The 17391-nt window shown below is 37.4% G+C and overlaps 1 protein-coding gene across 12 annotated transcripts in view; it reads left to right on the forward strand.

Annotated features, from left to right (window-relative positions):
* ERC1 (ELKS/RAB6-interacting/CAST family member 1) overlaps nt 1-17391 on the forward strand; it is a 302298-nt gene that overhangs the window by 116871 nt on the left and 168036 nt on the right. For all 12 annotated transcript variants that reach the window (XM_055808142.1, XM_055808144.1, XM_055808146.1 and 9 more), the window contains 3 exons: nt 1204-1344; nt 2437-2577; nt 15663-15856. In XM_055808142.1, the coding sequence (XP_055664117.1) occupies nt 1204-1344; nt 2437-2577; nt 15663-15856 (476 nt within the window). The remainder of the gene's footprint in view (nt 1-1203; nt 1345-2436; nt 2578-15662; nt 15857-17391) is intronic.

Consider the following 17391-nt stretch of genomic DNA (forward strand, 5'->3'; position numbering starts at 1 on the left):
CTTCGGAAGGTCCTTTTGCTAATAACCGCTCTCAAGTCGGCTTTCCCGTGTGTTTCCTGGCCTCTGTGCCCAGGCCCCTCCGCCGCTGTGCCGCAGTGCAGCCCTTGCCGCTGAGCGACGGGGAGCGCGGCTGCAGCCGGGGCGCGGATCGCTAGAGGGCGCTGCGGGTCGCACCGCTGCCGGCCGGGGCGGGGGGGGGCGGGGCGTGAGGGCACCGCTCAGCCACGCGCTGTCACCCGCGTCTTGCGCCAAGGAAATCGCTGTTCTCACGTTGGCGTCTCTTTCCTGGTGCATTTGGTACGACTGTGGAACACCTTTTCAGCTGTGGATTCTTCTACTTCCCCCCCCCCCCCCCCCCTTTTTTGGTTCTTTTTCTTTTTTCTTAAAGTCTGCTAATATCTTGTTTCATCTTCTTTGCTGAGATATTTTAATAAGAAATTGAGTTTTAAAGTTTTTCAGTGTGAAATGAAATTTTACTTCCCAATATTGAATCAAAATGAATAGTTACCCTGATAACGAGCATATTTTTTTTATGTTTGCCTAGTTCTCAGGACATAGTTGACTGAGGGAGCAGCCTTATCTGTTCTGATTCAGTGGGGCAACTTTTTGGAATTACTATATATTTTTCCTTGATTCCCAGAGAACCAGCTCCTTCACTCTGTCAGGTTATATAAATGTCAAGCTATGAGGTTGGGGAGTTCGCTTGTATCCCTCCAGCTTCCAAGATAACTGATGCTCCATTGATACCTGGTGTACTAAAAAATTGTTTTGTTGGCTTTTCTTACTGTATATCAACCCTGGTGTCATATACGCACTACACGCCTTCCTCTCTGAAGGACCACAGACCTAACTGTACATTTTAGAACAATAAGATTTAGGAATCTAAATCCTTAAAGTAAGGCAGCAGTATGTAACCTATCCTGGTCCAAGCTGATTTTGACTATCAGAACCAGTTACATTGTGTTGCGTTGTAACAGTGCTGTGAACTTTCAGAGATACAGAAAGCCTGGTAGTTCTTAGCAATGAATCCATAGATTTCTCAGGTTTCCTCCTTCTTGAGGATCTGTTTTACAGCCATGAAGAAAAGAAAATGGCAGTATCCAACACTACTCCTCCTTGTCTACTGTAAGAAGCATTGCGATAAGAAGTGTCAGAATTTGAACTAAGAAGGCATTTTCTTCACTGAGTGCTTTCTTTTGTCAGGAAAGGACCATCGAGCGCCTAAAGGAGCAACGTGACAGAGACGAACGAGAAAAACAGGAAGAGATCGACAACTACAAAAAAGACATCAAGGATCTGAAAGAGAAAGTCAGCATTTTACAAGGAGATCTCACAGAGAAAGAGGTTGACCATCAGAATGAATCTGTTATGTTATGTATGAATTGTTTGTTGTATGTGTTTGAGATGAAGAAAACTGTTCCTTTATGGTAATGGTCCTTCAACAAGTTTATTTAGTAAAATAGATTCTTTGAGAATTTTTCAAAGCATAAATTGTTTCAGAACCATCTTTTCATGGTTAGCACGCAGTCCCCTTATTTGCAGCAGTTAATTGTATTAGTAGTGAATGACTGATGGTCAATGACAGCATTTTCTGGAGCTATGCTTATAGACAACTGAAGGCAGAGAATAGGCTTCCTGTCTAAATACATGGAGGAGAGGACAGAGTTTGATCAAAGCTGTGGGTGCCAAAAGCATGTAGATAATGTTTATTCCTTTTTGCAAACACTACAGCTAGTTCTTTTGACTCTGAAGAGTCCTTTTTTGATAATTGAGTTGGTCCAGTTGGCTAGACTAATTAACATAATTATATTAGAGAAATATAAAGGGTCTCTGTTCTTCTTTAGGAATTATAACATTCAAGTCTACTTACAGTCTTTTTTCAAAAATCACTCAAAGTAAAACAATTTGAAGAATATGCACCCAGGAAGTGCTAAGATTTTGTCTACATGGAAGTCAACATTTGACAGGAAAAAAACCAACAAAAAGTGGTTTGGAAAACAAGAAGTTGAGATGCCTTAGAGATAGGTAGCATGAATCAGTTTCACCCCATAGCAACTGTATACAGAAAAGCTTTGAACACACTCAGTTTCAGATACAGTGGCCAAACCTGCTAACCACTTACAGTTTTTAAACAGGATTTTACTTAAAACCAATTTTTCTTAAACATGACTGTCACTGGAGCACAAGTTCCAGTTTACAGACTCCTCCAGCTTTAAAAATGATTTTAAAATTAATTTAGACAAGGTTTTATTTTGATCCTGAAAACCTGAATTAAATCAAGCTGTCTTAAATCAATAACATAAACATCCTGATGTTATTCTAAGATGGATCCTGAACATGGTGTGAAGGGATAGGAGGAAAATAAAGACAAAAAGAAACTACCTATTGCACATAAAGAGTATTTACTTGGTAGTTATTTCACATCTTTTATTTTAGTCATCCTTGCTGGATCTGAAGGAACATGCTTCATCCTTAGCTTCATCAGGACTGAAGAAAGATTCAAGACTCAAGACACTGGAAATTGCATTGGAACAGAAAAAGGAAGAATGTTTGAAGATGGAAACTCAATTGAAGAAGGTAATCTGATTTCATATTTATACATGTGGTGTAAACATTCAGTGATAGACAAATTAGCCATGTCTACACAGAAAACGTTGGGTCTTAAGTTCGAATTCTGTGAATTGCTTTTCAGCAAGCACTCTGAAATTGTTTCCATGCAAACCATATTACAAGCGAAGCCCATGAGAAAATAACTTTCAGACACTGGTGCTAATTTTGGACTTAATTTACATGTAATAACAGTGCTGTTGAATTTTCTTTTTTTAATAGGTACTAGGAATTAAAGATTTAGTCTGCCTCGGTACAGTTCATAGCAGTAATTGTGCCCTTAAACTGGTGTAACAGCTAAAAAATTAATGGCTAAACATTTCAAGTATCAATGCTTTGTAGGTGTTAACGTGATAAATTCAGTTGCATAATTAGCTCGGCCCATAGGAATGCATAAAAAAATTTTGAAGAATATATCACTAGTGAAGTGTGCGATCATTTGTTTTAATCTCATTGCCAGTCACAGCTGATACATTGGTAGGAGTTTACTGTTCGGAAGAATAATATTCTATTACAAGCAAGCTAATTAATTTGAACAGAATCTTTGGGTTATGTTTGCATTTCAAGCATTCTTTATTTTAGCTGTGAGTAGCATACATACTGCACTGTTTAAAGGAGCATTGATTAGCTTTTAAAAGAGCTGGTGATGAAGAAGTGCAAAACACACTAACTGAAATAGTGATAACACTTCTATTTATAAAATTAGAACAAGACGAAAGGCAGCCCATTTTTTTAAAGAAATTTAAGTCTTGGATTATGGAGTTCTAGCTGTTTTTTCACATCTGTCCAGGAAAAGGAGGAGTGCCCATGCTGTAGTTTGCAACTCCATCATAGTTCCTCAACTAAATGTGAGAACAAATTTTGAGTCATCAGTTAAGACCTGTTTAGGATTTCTGTCGTGTGGGTGCAAGGTGGATGTTAATGCACCGGAGAACTCTGTGTAAGTGAAACCTCATATTGCATATGTAGACATGTTTGCCCTTCTTTTTAACTCTGTTACACAAAATAAAGAGTTCTGTTATTCAGCATCAACAAAGCACAATAGCAAGGAAAGATAGTTGTGCACATTTATTTGGTCTCACAGGCAGATTTCAGTGTGTCGTATAGTGGGTGAGTATTTCAGAAGGCCTGAAGGACCCTTTCGTTTGAATTCTCTGTCATGAACTGCAGTTTCACCCTTTGTTCAGTGTGTTGCTGGTAATGAGGAATATATTGTAGCTGAGATTTGCCAGAGGTTGTTGCAGCAATTGGATGATAGTTACAAGTTTGTAGGTAGACAGCTGCACTGGAGAGCAGTGTTACAATTACCTCAAGGAAAAAAAAAAAAGGAACTAACTGGGAGAGCACAGAAAAAATAGTTCAGTTATGAAAAACCAGTTGTGGAAATTCAATTAATTAGGGAACGTGTCTGTATATTTAGCATTTGTAAATGTACTGCTTTTCACTGCTTCTCCTGAGATTGCTTTCCTCACTATCAGTGAGCATATCAGTAGTAGAAGCAGGTGTGGAGGGTGACCAAAATCTAGTGGAGCACTGCTAGCTAAAAGATGAACGTGCAGTTAATTTGCACTGTGATGACAACTCTTCATTATAAATCCTTTAGGCCTACGTCTGCTCATTCCATTTTAGAGAGAATGGTGCTTAATGGCTGGTATCCAGGAAAATTACATAAGGACACTGAACCAGTTCATAAGACCATATACTTTTATAATCTAATCTCTTTTTTTTCAGGAAATTGTTTAAGAGGGTGATTGATCACATTCTCCCGTGATCCTTTTCCTGATGGGTAAAATGGAAAAATAGCTCAAATGTAATGAGCACTGTTAATTGTACAGGACAGCTATGGGACAAATAACTATTCTTAATTTGGTTCTGAGAAAAATAATGAATATTGTATGTTAAATACAAATAGATTTACATCTTCCCATACAAAGAAGCTACCTAAATCATCCAGTCAAGATGGTCTCAGTTCTACAAGCAAAGAAAATTGATAGTCTGTCATTACGTATGTGCACTAGAAAGCCCTTCCATAATACTGTGGATATCTGCTCCTGTGCTTCAGGCATTACCGCTTTCTAGGGTATTTGGACGTTTGTTTCCTGTGCAGAGACCCTAAAGTACTCTCAAGGCCTACTGAGACAAAATCATCAATATCTTGTTCCTTTTTTAAATGCTGTGTCATGCCAGGCTACTGCATTCTCTTATTCAAGGGAAAATTCAAATTAAATGGAAATATATTTTTTGGTGATAAGAAGTCGGTCCACAGTGGCTTTTTGTAAAGGAATCAATTGAAGCTCTAGGACCAAGGTAGGCTTTCATGTAATTAACTGTGCATTTGCTTTCCTCAAGCTGTACGGAAGAGCCTACTTCTATCACTGATCTTACTTGCTTTCTAGAACCAAGTCATAATTACTCTTAGATACTGCAGAAAATGCAGTTAGCAGTGACTTGAATGTTTTACACTTATGAGTAAGTTTAGATATTTCTTTAATAACCTTTTTTTCTAGCTGCTTTTAATTAGCCACTTTTTTTTGTTGCTTGCAGAGAAGTAGAAAATTGCATTTTTAAAATGCATTGTAGATACTTATTCAGGCAGTTTGACATTGTCAAGGTGTATTAGTTCCTTGTCATCCCTGAAACAGTTATGACAGATAATTCAGCTCCAATGTAAAGCTTCTAAAAACTCAGTTATACACATCTGCGTTGTTAACCATTGCAAATAACCATCGCAATTATCCTTAAAACGAATGGCTACATAAGAACATTTAGTTTAGAGGTTTATTATGTTGAGTTTTATTACATCATCTTAGTGCTCTTTTGCATAAGACACATACAGGAAGGACTCTTGTGTAGCTCTTAACAGCAAATGCTTTTGCTTTTAGGCTGTTTCCCTTACAGTTTGAACAGAAATGTGTCTAACATGAATCTTGTTTTCCTTGTCACTTACTTCCACGGAACAGTTTGAGCAGTTTCAGTTAATCTATTACCCTTAGAAGTTAAGAAGCTGACAGAGACTGAATTGGGCTACTGTGAAGCCATTTCATAAAAGAGATTTGGCCAGCCCTTGGAAAAAACTCTTGCTAATCTCTAAAAAGTGAGCCTTGGAGAAAACATGAACAGTGCAACTTTACACTTTTTCAGTAAAAGGGATTTAACTACACTAAACTGAAATATTATTAACCAAGTGGAGTGCAGGGGTGCTGAAAAGTTGCTGGTATTGTTTTTCTTTCCATGTAAGCAGTATCCAGTTTCTGACTCAAGGTGTTCACTTCTCATTGTTATTATACCTCTTCTTGCTAATGACTATTTTATATTGATGCCTGTTCTAGTGAATAAAACTGCAGGGTTTTTCGTATTTGGGATTTTTTTTTTTAATAACAATACCATTACACAGATCTGTGTGCTTAATATTCTAATTCTGTGCTCAATTGTGAGCCTGCTGCCAGCAGGAGATAGTATGGGAGATTCTGAATACTGAAAGCAAGCCATAAATCCCTGTTGAGTTTACATTTTCTGGTGTCCTGCCGCAAATAGTCTCCTTTTTTGCTGAGATGGAATCATTAGAGAGAAATCACACAGAGGAGGTGTCTCCCTGTTCTTCTGTGAAGTGGTTTTATGCTGTGTGGCTGGTGGTTTTTTCCTTAGGAAACTCATTTTTCCAACATCTATTTTAATGTAATAGTTTTACAGTGAAAAAGTTTTTGTCTAGTTTTGTTTTTTTTTCAGGATGCTCTTTTCCTAGCCTTTTCTGTCTTATGTTTCCCAGCCAGTATGCTTTGTTTCCTTTTGTTTTTCTAATGTGGGAGTGACCAACTCATATTAGAATTTGTTCCAGCAAAGATGAGCGGATTTTTGTCTGTCTTCATTTCCAGTGCATAGTTTTTCTCCCTGTAGATATTTTCCTTATTTGAAAGAGATCAGGTTTAGAGCAAAGAAAGAGTCCAAACCCATATGTTAACAAAGTTCCCCTTGGTGAGTTCTAGGAACTTTTCATCAGAGAATGTTAGCAGTGATTCCCTGCCAGGAAAATACCTCTAGATTCAACAGGCTCACTCAGAGGATGGTTGGGTTTTTTTCGGCTGTGGTGTTCTTTCTTCAAGTTCAGGAGGATAGTGTCTTTCAAAAGACAGGGAAAAAAGACTGAATGAAGTGTTAACCCAAATTCTGTGTTCCTCAAGATTTAGCTTGGCTAGTCTAATACAGGCTCTGGTGCTTTTTATTTTTGTGATCATGAATTTCCTGTCACAACTGAAAATTACTGATTATATTGATATATAAGATAGAAATACTATTTTTTGTTCTCAGCCGATGATTTTCAACGAAGGGACAATAAATGGTGTACTCAGTGTAGCAAGTTGGAAAGAAAAAAGCTACCAGGGAAAAAAGGATGTCCTGTGAAAGTAAAAAGCCAGCAACTATGTTCAGCGTTCAAGTGGTGTCAGTTACAGAATTAGTTTTCTAAACCGTATAGCTGTCTTGGAACTGATATAAGTGAAGGACTAGAAATTAAAGTCTTTCTCAACCTGTACAACTCATCTGTAAACCCAAACACAAGATTAGGTTAAGTATTTGAGGATGGGACAAAACTGGTAAACTGAGAAATCAAGATCAAGTTTGGAATGTGCACAAGGGTAACTCCATGTTTCTTATGTTTCAAAAGCTGGTTAGTAGCACATGCTAAAACCACAAATTAAGATTCTGTTGTCTTAGTAAATTAATGTTGCAGCTGTTATTTTAAATTCTTTTCTTGTTGCATCTTTTCTTTTTCTCTTTCACACTGTTCCTATCCCCAATTTTCCCCATTTTTTCCTATTTTCTTTCTCCCTTTAGCACTCTGAAGTTTTATTGACTCATCCATCCAAGCCAGTAAGTTCCCTGGCACATCAGAGGCTATTGCCAACTCCATTTAATTTTCTGTGTTGCATGTGTATTCACCTGTGCTTTTATGTTTGGGCCAACAGAGTATATTGGTGAGTTACTTTAGTAGTGGATATGGATAGTATGGATACAAGCAAAATGCTATGTATGGTACGACTGGCTAGTCCTGCTCAAAAAAGCCTTCTAAGCTGCTTTTACTTTTTGGCTGTGTTGGTCTAACTTCATTTTTGTTTGGTCAGCTTAATATTGTGCCAATGTTTTGTTTCCCTTTCCTGCAGTTGCTTGAAGTGTCCTGTAGCTTTTCTTTTGTCTCCATTGTCTATGCGTTTTCAGGGCAAGAATGTAGAATTTCCATGCAAATCAAGCATCTTGCATGAAAGTATTCTGTAACACCATGTACATGAATTAGAAATAATAAAGTTATAGCAAGTAAAAGATTGCCTAAAAACGTGTGTAACCATGAAGCTCACTGGTACTGTATCAGTTTAATTTTGGATCCTATTACCAACCTTCTGTTTGATGTCAAAGAGCACTCCTTTTAGGGGGTGTTTGTATAATAATATCTTGACACCGAAAATTATATAACCCAAGGTGATTTTCATGAGACATTTCTTTTGTGACTGTGTGCATAAAAAAAAAGTGTTACGAAACTTTCAGAGGCTGATGTCTGTGTTACTCTTGACAATGTTCAGGGTAAATGTAGCTGTCTATCCTGACTATCATTGTCTGAAAGTCAGAGAATTGCTGGTGCTTTTAATAGTTCGGGTTTTGTGAGAGGCCGTATTAGAAATTATTTTAATAGAACAGATAATACAGTGCATTGATGGAGCTAGTTTTAGGAAAATATTTATGGTATGTAATACGGAAAAGTACTTTGTTAAGACTATCAGAAGTAACAATGAATAGTCAACTAGGGCATAAAAAACTCCTACACTGCCTTTTGAATTACTTATTATGTGTAAAAACAGTCATTAATAAATATTCTAAGGTATTTGGTGCACAAACACTAGGAAAAAAACCCCATAATTTTATTTATTAGTGAACGTGACATTTGAAGGATTTCATTATTTACTGTTTCACAGCAAAAAATACTTTTTCCAAAAAGGTTTTGTTTGTTCAGGTATGAAAAGCAGATTCAAGACTTTTTTGGTAAATTTATACATTCCTCCACTTTAAAATAATCTGCCAGCCTCCTAACCTGTAGATTACACAGGTACAGTCTACTACTAAACTTGTTTAATGCATCCTATAAAGTATATTCTTTATCAATTGTTTATGGTTTTGAGAAACTTTTTAAATCTTTTAGCAGACTTTTTTACGTTGTTTGATTCAGTCTCAGATTTTATTTGGATTTGTGTGTTTTTGAAAGAAGCTGTCAGCCATAGCAGCTCACTGTTTTCAAGAACAAAATATAGAGATACATTGGTTTCAACCTTTTTTTAACACTAGTGATTTTTTTATTAAAGGATTTTGTCCTTGTACCAGATATTTTTGATGCCCTTTTTTAAATCTTTCTAAATTAGTTAAAGGTTCAATGCATTTTGTAATGTCTGTTTGTACATGCTCCGTAGAAGGATAGATTTAGCAATGAAATGGCCCAAAGATTTCAGCTGCACTGGTTATACCCCATCCTGAAGAGAGAGGAAGACCTCCCCATTGTCTCTCTCCATTGCCACAGCCTCTTCTAGGTCTGGTCATCTGAGCTGGTGGCAGTGACACTCAGTAGGCTACTCACCAAATACCGTGCTAATTCCGAGCAGCTGCTTGATACAAATACAGCAGAAGCAAGAACTGGCGTCTCGGTGTGCAGAGCAAATCAGGTCAGAAAATCTGTTAGGATTGGCAGCTGAAAGCTAGCCATTGGGAGGGGAAAAAGATAGGATTTTGCTGAGGGAATGAGTACCTTGGATTACCAGGAAAATTGTACTGAACCTGGGACTCAGGGACGACATGGTATTGGGAGGGGGTTGCGTATGAGCAGAAGACCTGGAAGTACAGGTGGGGTTGGATAGAAGTAACTGTGCAGAAAAATCCCCCAAACCTGAACAAAAGCGGTAGGGAAAGAATGAAGAGCTGGTAGATTAGTGGCATCTGCCTGGATAGGAGGAATGGAATTTATTTAAATAAAGTTGATAAAAGGTTGAGGAAATAAGATAAAAGTACAAAAGGATTGTAATTGGTGCAAATAGGCAGGAGAATTTGTGTCCAGGAGAGCATATTCTCTAATAAATCTTTAATAGCGTGCAAAATTTCTGAGAATCTCTGAAGCCAGAAAATACAAAATGTGGGAACAAACTGTGTGTTTTATTCCCCAGTTATATATAGCCAGCATCCAGGATAAGGTACAAGAGGCTGTGTGGTGGCTTTTAAAGTTCTATTCCTATTGATGGTTCATGACAATGTCAGCATCATCTTATGCAATGGGAAGTTGGAGGCTTTTTCTCCCTGATTTTCTTATACCTAAAAAATTAAAGTTACCTACTCTACCCCTCCCAGAAACCTTGTTAAGGTACCATTCATTTTGAAAAAGGAAATATCCAAAATATAGGAAGTGGCCAATGCAACGTTGTGGGGCCTTTCTCATTTTTCATTGTGAGGTAGTTGTTATAACATTTTATGATTAAATTACTGTATCCAGACTCTTGCTGTCTTCAATACTGTGTGACAAATACTCCCAAGAATGAGCCAGAGATATATAAGGAAGATGATAATCATGTAGAGAAATTAGATGATAGAATACTTTTTTTTAATAGTAGGAGAGCGTTGAGTGAATAAGGCAGGATATTTTTGCAGCTCAGTTTTTCATCTACACAACAGGTACAATAATGCATCCTCATTTCCCACTAGTGGTGTTATGAAGTGATTAGTTACTATTTTCCAAGTAATAGCCTGCAGTCATGATTAGCATGGTAGAAAGAAAAATGGAAAAAAAATAATTTGCAAGTGTCATTTTGCAATTTAAAGTAAACAAGGCATAGAGCCATACACTGAATATCAAAAAAAAAAAAAAAAAAAGTACTGAATATGGGAGGATCATTACTTGAAAAAAAAGTACTGAATATGGGAGGATCATTACTTGAGTGAATCCCTTCTGCTCACTGAATGAAGCTCTGTTTCTGTAAAATAGTAGCCTGCGGTCAGGTGAGTAAAGCCTGGTTCAGAGGAGGCATGGGTAGGGGGGATGAAGTACGCTCACAGAGACAGCCGTCACCTGGGCATTTCCCTCCGTCTTTGTACACTTTTTGTGTTGGTGTAAATACCAAAGAGAGCAAATTGTTAATGTTTAATAACAACTATGGGAACTTGTATCTTTCTGAAGAGATTGCTTTTTTCAGTAATGGGGTGTCTCACAGCATCTTCCTCTTATTAAAACATTCAGCCTTCTTTATGGAATTATTCCAACCAAATACTTGCTTATTCAGTGTTAAAAATTTACAGTCACATTAACAGAGACCAACCATTTAAAAGATTTTGTCAGTAATAAGATAACAAACAAACCTTTGTGACAGACCAGAGTTTTCTGGTACATAGGATGTCAGTGAATTCACTGAGCTTTTTACTTCCAGTACAGCCTTTTTGAAAGCTGTGTTACATTACATGGTGTTTAGAGCATTAGAACTAAAGGAGGAGCAAGTCTGGTCATTTTTCAAATTATAATTTTGTTGAAACTAATAAAGACATGATAGAAGGCAGCACACTTGTTTTGTCAGCTGAATTGCTGCCTTCTTGATAGGAAAAATAAAGAAAATGGTTCTGTGTGTGTATTTTGCAATAAATAGTCATAATATATTTTTGTATTTGTGTTTGCATTTACTATTTTTAGGAGACATGAGGCACACTTGGAGGTAGGAGGGTGGATTAAAATGGGATTTTGGATTCTTGGGAACTTTTACTTTGTGGTCAAAAGTTCTTGGCAATGTTTGTATGTGAAATGTTAAACTGAATGTACTGTCTCGATTCATAGGTAAAAGTAGAAAGTGTTTGCTGTGAATTATTTGCTGTTTGGTTTAGTTAATCTTTCAGTAATATTTGTTTGAAATCTTAGTCGTAATGTTTGGAATTTTTATTTAAATTTTAGAACTTTTAAATTAGATTTGTGCTATTGTTTTCTTCCCTGTCTCTGGCACACTTTAAGCTATGTAAGATTACAACCTTTTTGGGGATGAGAAATATCAACCTAGAAAATTATTTTTAACGTGTTTTGTCTTCCTCTCCTCCCCATCTGTAAATAGTCATTATTTCTGTGACACATCAGTCATCTTTGTTTTAGTTGAAGAAGTTGGCTTTGTCGGCTGATTTTCTGTGGAAGCAATAGAAGTTATAACACATTTATTTGAGGAACAATCACTCTTTCTTTTATTCTTCAGTTACCTGAAGCACTCACCCCATCACTTACTACATTCCATATGGGAAATGATGGCTAAGAGCAGAAAAGCAGAAGGCTGTTAAACCACTTCTTAGTTTATAGTCCCTCTTAAGAACTTTGAGAGCATATCTAGAGTAGTAAGCTTGAAGTATTCTTAGTCCTGAACCACTTAGATTTTTAATTATAATTCACACTGGCAACGATTAATAGTGATCAGGTGAGCTTTGCTAATAAAAACATAGCTTAAGAAGGTGCTGCTTTCTGGCTAAAGTATGACAGTGTTTCTTGGGCAGATCAATGCAGAATCAGACATGCAAGTTCCGTTGTGCTCTTGAAAGTAGCTTAAATTCACCTGTTTGACTCCACACTGGAACAGACATGGAGAGCTAATGACAGGGTCAGTAGCAACAGTTAAGAGGTTTAAAATAGCCTGGGATCAGGTAAACTCAGTGGCCTGTATAGACTTACCTTTTCTTATTTCTCCTTTGTCAGAGGAGAAAGTGCAATCTTCCCTTCACCCCAAGCAAACTGCTTTTTCAATTTGTTTAATTTTTCTCATACTTTTGTACATTTTCACATTTGTTTTCTAACTATATTAAGAGGTTGCAGATTTAGGGATACTGTCTCAAACAGAGCTGGAAGTTGAATCTATCAAAATGCACTTCTTAATGTGTCTTAATACAGCACAAACTGTCTTAGTGCATTTGTCTAAATATATGTTGATTCTGTTTTGAAAATGAAATCACTGCCTTATTTTGGAATGTTGTGCACCTTTGGTGGGAGGGGGAAGTTGTACGTGGTTTTTTTACTGTGAATATAGGAATTCATTATTTGTGTTTAACTTTCTTTTCGGTTAAAAAAAATACTGCTGAATTATTTTGCACAATGTTGCATTAGGAAGGTAGCCAATTTCATCTGTTCCAGATCTTGATGTGAGTTTGAGTTTGTGGGAAACCTCTAAATGCATTGGTTTTCTCTCCTACACAGTAAATGAATCCAGTAGGATTTTAGATATGGTCATGCAACACTTACTTGGTACATAACCCACAAAAAGGACCAAAGTCACTCAGTCAGTAACTCACAGCTCAGGAAGTGGTCTCCAGCTTACACCATATCACGTAACATTCTCTTTGTGTTAGGTGAAAGTATCCATACTTATGTGCATTATGTACAAATAACATGTGTTATGTGTCTTAACTAATAATTTATGTCATGTAAATAGCCCTTTAGTTCTATAAGAACCAGACACGCTGACTTGCTGGCTAATTTTCTGAAAAAAAATATTGATTTCCTCCTCTCAGTAGTGTCTCATGGGTTGTTGTGGAGATGCCTTTATTAGCACAGAGTAATATAAATCAGGACTGTCTGGACAGTAGAATTGCATTAGGTTTTATAACTTATTTTGAATTAGGGGGTTTAGTAATCCAGGCTAACGGCCTAGCTATGGTTTTTTTAAGCAGTTTCTTGATTATCTAGTTATGTGTTTTAGATTACTCTGAAGAGCCTGGAGGAGTATTTGTTAAACAATTTGAGATGTTGGAAACATACCTAAATCCAGTACTGAAGAATTCAGTCTCTGCGTCTGGTGAAAACCAGACTTAACTCTATACATAGTGTCTCTTAGGAGAATATAGGTGGCCCCCAGTAGACTTACGGATGCCCCCCAGTAGATATATAGATGCCTCCCAAAAACAGTATTCCCAGTTCCTGCAAAACAGTATTTAGGAGGGAAGAATGAAGGTTTTGTTTGAAATTTAGATATTGTTGAAATGGAAATTAAATCAAGTATTTCAGATTTCCTGCAGGCTGGAAACCCCACTAAGGCATTTCAGGAACACCCACCAACACCCTCCTTCCAAAGCAAAGTATGTTCCCTGATGCTTGCAGCTGGCTGTTCATGGAACCGACACACTTGTCAGTCTCAGTGCTGCAATGTCCTCCTGGAGTCTGCATCATCTTGGTAACATGTTCATTAGATTTCCACTTGCTGTAGGGAGCCCTTTCCAAGGGTCTATAATTGGAAGTGCTTGTGAGGCAGGAAGGAATCTGGAAGCATTGACAGCCTGAACTCCAAAAGGCTTCTTGAAGCTTCCAGGCTTACCAGGGGTGCACTTGGAACCAGGTGGGGGTTTACTTGAAAGCAACTGGGCAGTAGGGAGCCCTTTAAGTCTTCCTAAATGCATTGCCTCAGGAAATTATTCTGCTCTTCCAGGATCTATGGTTGTTGGCCACTCCTGCTGAGATCTGTCTGGGAGACCTGCGGTTTGCCAGGCATTTTGTTCTAGGATAAAATACTGTGCAGGTTTTCCAGCTTTCTGGAATTCCTGCTTTTTTAAAAAAAAAAGAAACCAAAACAGTTTAGCATTGACCCTCAGGCAGGAGGTGCAGGGCCAAGGCCCTGGAAGATTAAGCATTCCAGTGTTTGGGAAACCCAGATTTGTTCCAAGGTCATAAACTAGTAAAGACAGGCATCAAGATGTTCTTCAGTCCTAGAATATTCTTTTCCAGGATTCTCCTGGACTTCAATAGAATGGGGCCTTGGCTTTAACAGAGCTAATTAAAAACAAGAGACTCGAAAGCAAAAATGTTGGGGTCAATGAACAGATATTTTCCTCCAGTCTTATTTTACTGAATAACTACGCAGATTTAGCCAAGTGTACTTTTGCTGTTTGGTTCTTTGGAAGCAGCAACTTCTAACCCTGAGTTTTATGCTGCTGCAGTTCTGTCCAATTACCTTTAAAAGCAAGAGAGTCCTGTACTGTTGGATTTGGACTTACTGTGCTCTGGAGCAGAGCATTGGCAGCTTGTAAAACAACTTTCCGCAGCTGCACACGGGGAAGAAAGTCCATAGACATTTTCTGTTATATGTTTGCCTCAGAGAAGGGCCTTGATTTTGCAGGCAATCTTGGTCATCAAAATAGCTCTACCAAACTGGCTATTCACTGAAGCAAATTTGAGCAATTCTGAAAAAACTTTAATTGTTATCAAATAGCAGTTCAAGATCCAAGAGCAGAGCAGAAGGGGAGAATGGAAAGAGCCTTTAGTCTGCTTGTTTAATGCCTTTCCTTTGTATTTAATATGCTTGGGAACTGCTGGATGAGTTTTACTAGTAGTTTAGTGATTTTTATAACAAACCAAGCCATTTAAGAAAAAAAAAAACCAAAACCCAATTTTGTTGAGGTCATTTAATCCTCAGTCCTCTGATGCTTTTTGTTCCCATAGCCCGATTTAGAAAAATTGCATTTCCTAGATAGCTAGGCAAAGATAATTTCAGTAGGTAGCCATAATCATACTAGTCCTAGTCTATACGGCTCAGGTACCTAGCAAGGGTTTCAGTATATCTGCACCATCTGTGCAAATCTGACATTTTGCATACTGATGTAGTTATGGAAGGCTATTAACCTTTGATTTGTTTTTCTAGATTATCTAAGCTAAAAATACCTCAGATAATTAATTCTGCAGTCATATCACTGTTTTATGAAGTGTGTACCCACTCACCCTTACTTTTCTTTTTCTTTCCTTTCAAAGAATTTAAACTTTTTTCATATTTTTACTACTGCCTTCTGTTGATTCTGTTTCAGATCAAAAAATCACTTAAATTTTTTTTTAGACTGAATTAAACAAATCTGTTTCTGGATTTTTCTTTTCCTAGAAAATATTTCCTCATACTTAAAAGTAGCCTATGCACTGTATATTTATTTCTGTGTAATAATTAATCTTGACGTTTTGAAATACATCTTGCAGTCATCACAGTATCTGTAAAATGCCTATGTGTGAATGAAGTGTTTTTTCTTGAACTTTTTTTTTACAGGCTCATGAGGCAACCCTGGAGGCTAGGGCTAGCCCAGAACTGAGTGATCGTATGCAGCAACTGGAAAGGGAGGTAACACGGTATCGGGAAGAATCTAGCAAGGCTCAAGCTGAAGTGGATCGTCTTCTGGAAATCTTGAAAGAGATGGAAAATGAGAAGAATGATAAAGATAAGAAGATAGCAGAACTGGAAAGGTGAGAATGGTATAAAGTTACTGGAGGAGCAAAAGAGTTATGAAAGTTAGAGGTAACAGTCCATTTTTCCTAAAAGCTTTAGAGTGTCTATTTTGGGAAAGTCTCCTAGAGTTTTTCTACTTTCAGTCCTTTATTTGGTAGATTGTACACAAAAAGATGTCTGTCTCCTGGCTGCTCAAAAATAGGGCTGACAGAGTTAGAAGGGTAGGTAGAGCTGTAAGGGAATGGAGATGGTAGGAAAAGTTGCCGACACTGTGGTGTGTTTGGAGAACAATTTGTTCTTTTGATTTAATAAATTCCTCAGGCATGGCTCTCCAAAAAACAATTAAGGAAAATTACTTTTAAGAGCTTGTGATACTAGTTACTTAGGTTCTTCTGACAAGTGGCATTGAAACTCTTTGTACTGTAGGGACATGAGTAAACTTTGGCTCATGTGAAGCCAAATGAACAGATTTGCTTTTGTATAAACAAAATGTGATTCAGTGCTTTTCAGTATTTCCCATGTTTGTGTTGGAGCCAAGGTGCCCAGATATTTTTTCTAGACTTTAATACCCCAAACAAAAATTATAATTTATTATTATTCCATGACATTTGTATCACAATGACAAACACATCTCAAGAAAGACCTCAAACAGAATCTGGTTTCTGTCATTTTCGCACTTTAACAAGAGGGTGGGTGAGGCCAAAAGGAGTTTCTAGGCAGTAACACCTGTCTTGGGGTTATTTTGTTTACTGTTAACAATAAAGAATCACTAACATGGAACAGCAAAATGGAAATTTGATTATTCCCATTTGCCTTGTGCCAGAATAGACTTCCTGATTTCTGTCTTATTTAACTTCTCTGCATTTACTGTCTTTTAGTGTCAGGAAGATTAGGGCAACTGAGTAGACAGCATTTCAGGTTCTGCATGATGGCAGTGGTTATTGTTCATTCGCTTGATGGTAGTCAAATTATGAGTCCCTCTGATTTGAAAAACTTTTTTCTAAGAAGTCCGTTCTTGTTTTCTTGAAATGATAGAGCTCTGAAACAGTCCGACTTGTCAGCTGAGTTTCTTCTCTCTTTGTGATTGTAAACAGCATCCTGTTATTTTTCTTTAAGTTGTTGTCGTCTTTAACTAGAATTATCTATACTTGTGGTGTAAGCTTGAACTCTCAAAAGTGATGATATGTTCTTTTTAACTGTCTTCCCTTTTTTCTAAGTGATATAACTCAGCCCATTGATACGTGATGTATTCAGCAGAACATTTAGGCAATAGGTTGATAGAGTTAGGTGCGCTAGGAATAGATGTGAAAAAGCTAGATAGCAGTTAGAAGTCATATTTGTCTGTGTGATATTCTTCAGCCCTTAGAGGTGCCCATCTCAGGCATGACTTCAGCATGTCATCATCTTAAGGCAAGCAGGTTGACTAAGGATCAGGCTGTAAGCAGCAAGCTTCTATTAGAAGCAAGGTAGGGGGAAGAAATATGTTCATAGTGCCTTAATTTTTTTCATGGGCATAAGTAATTACTGTTCAGGAAAATAAGGCAGAAATATT

The sequence above is a fragment of the Falco peregrinus genome, chromosome 6, assembly GCF_023634155.1.
Source record: "Falco peregrinus isolate bFalPer1 chromosome 6, bFalPer1.pri, whole genome shotgun sequence".
NCBI classification, from domain to species: Eukaryota; Metazoa; Chordata; class Aves; order Falconiformes; family Falconidae; genus Falco; species Falco peregrinus.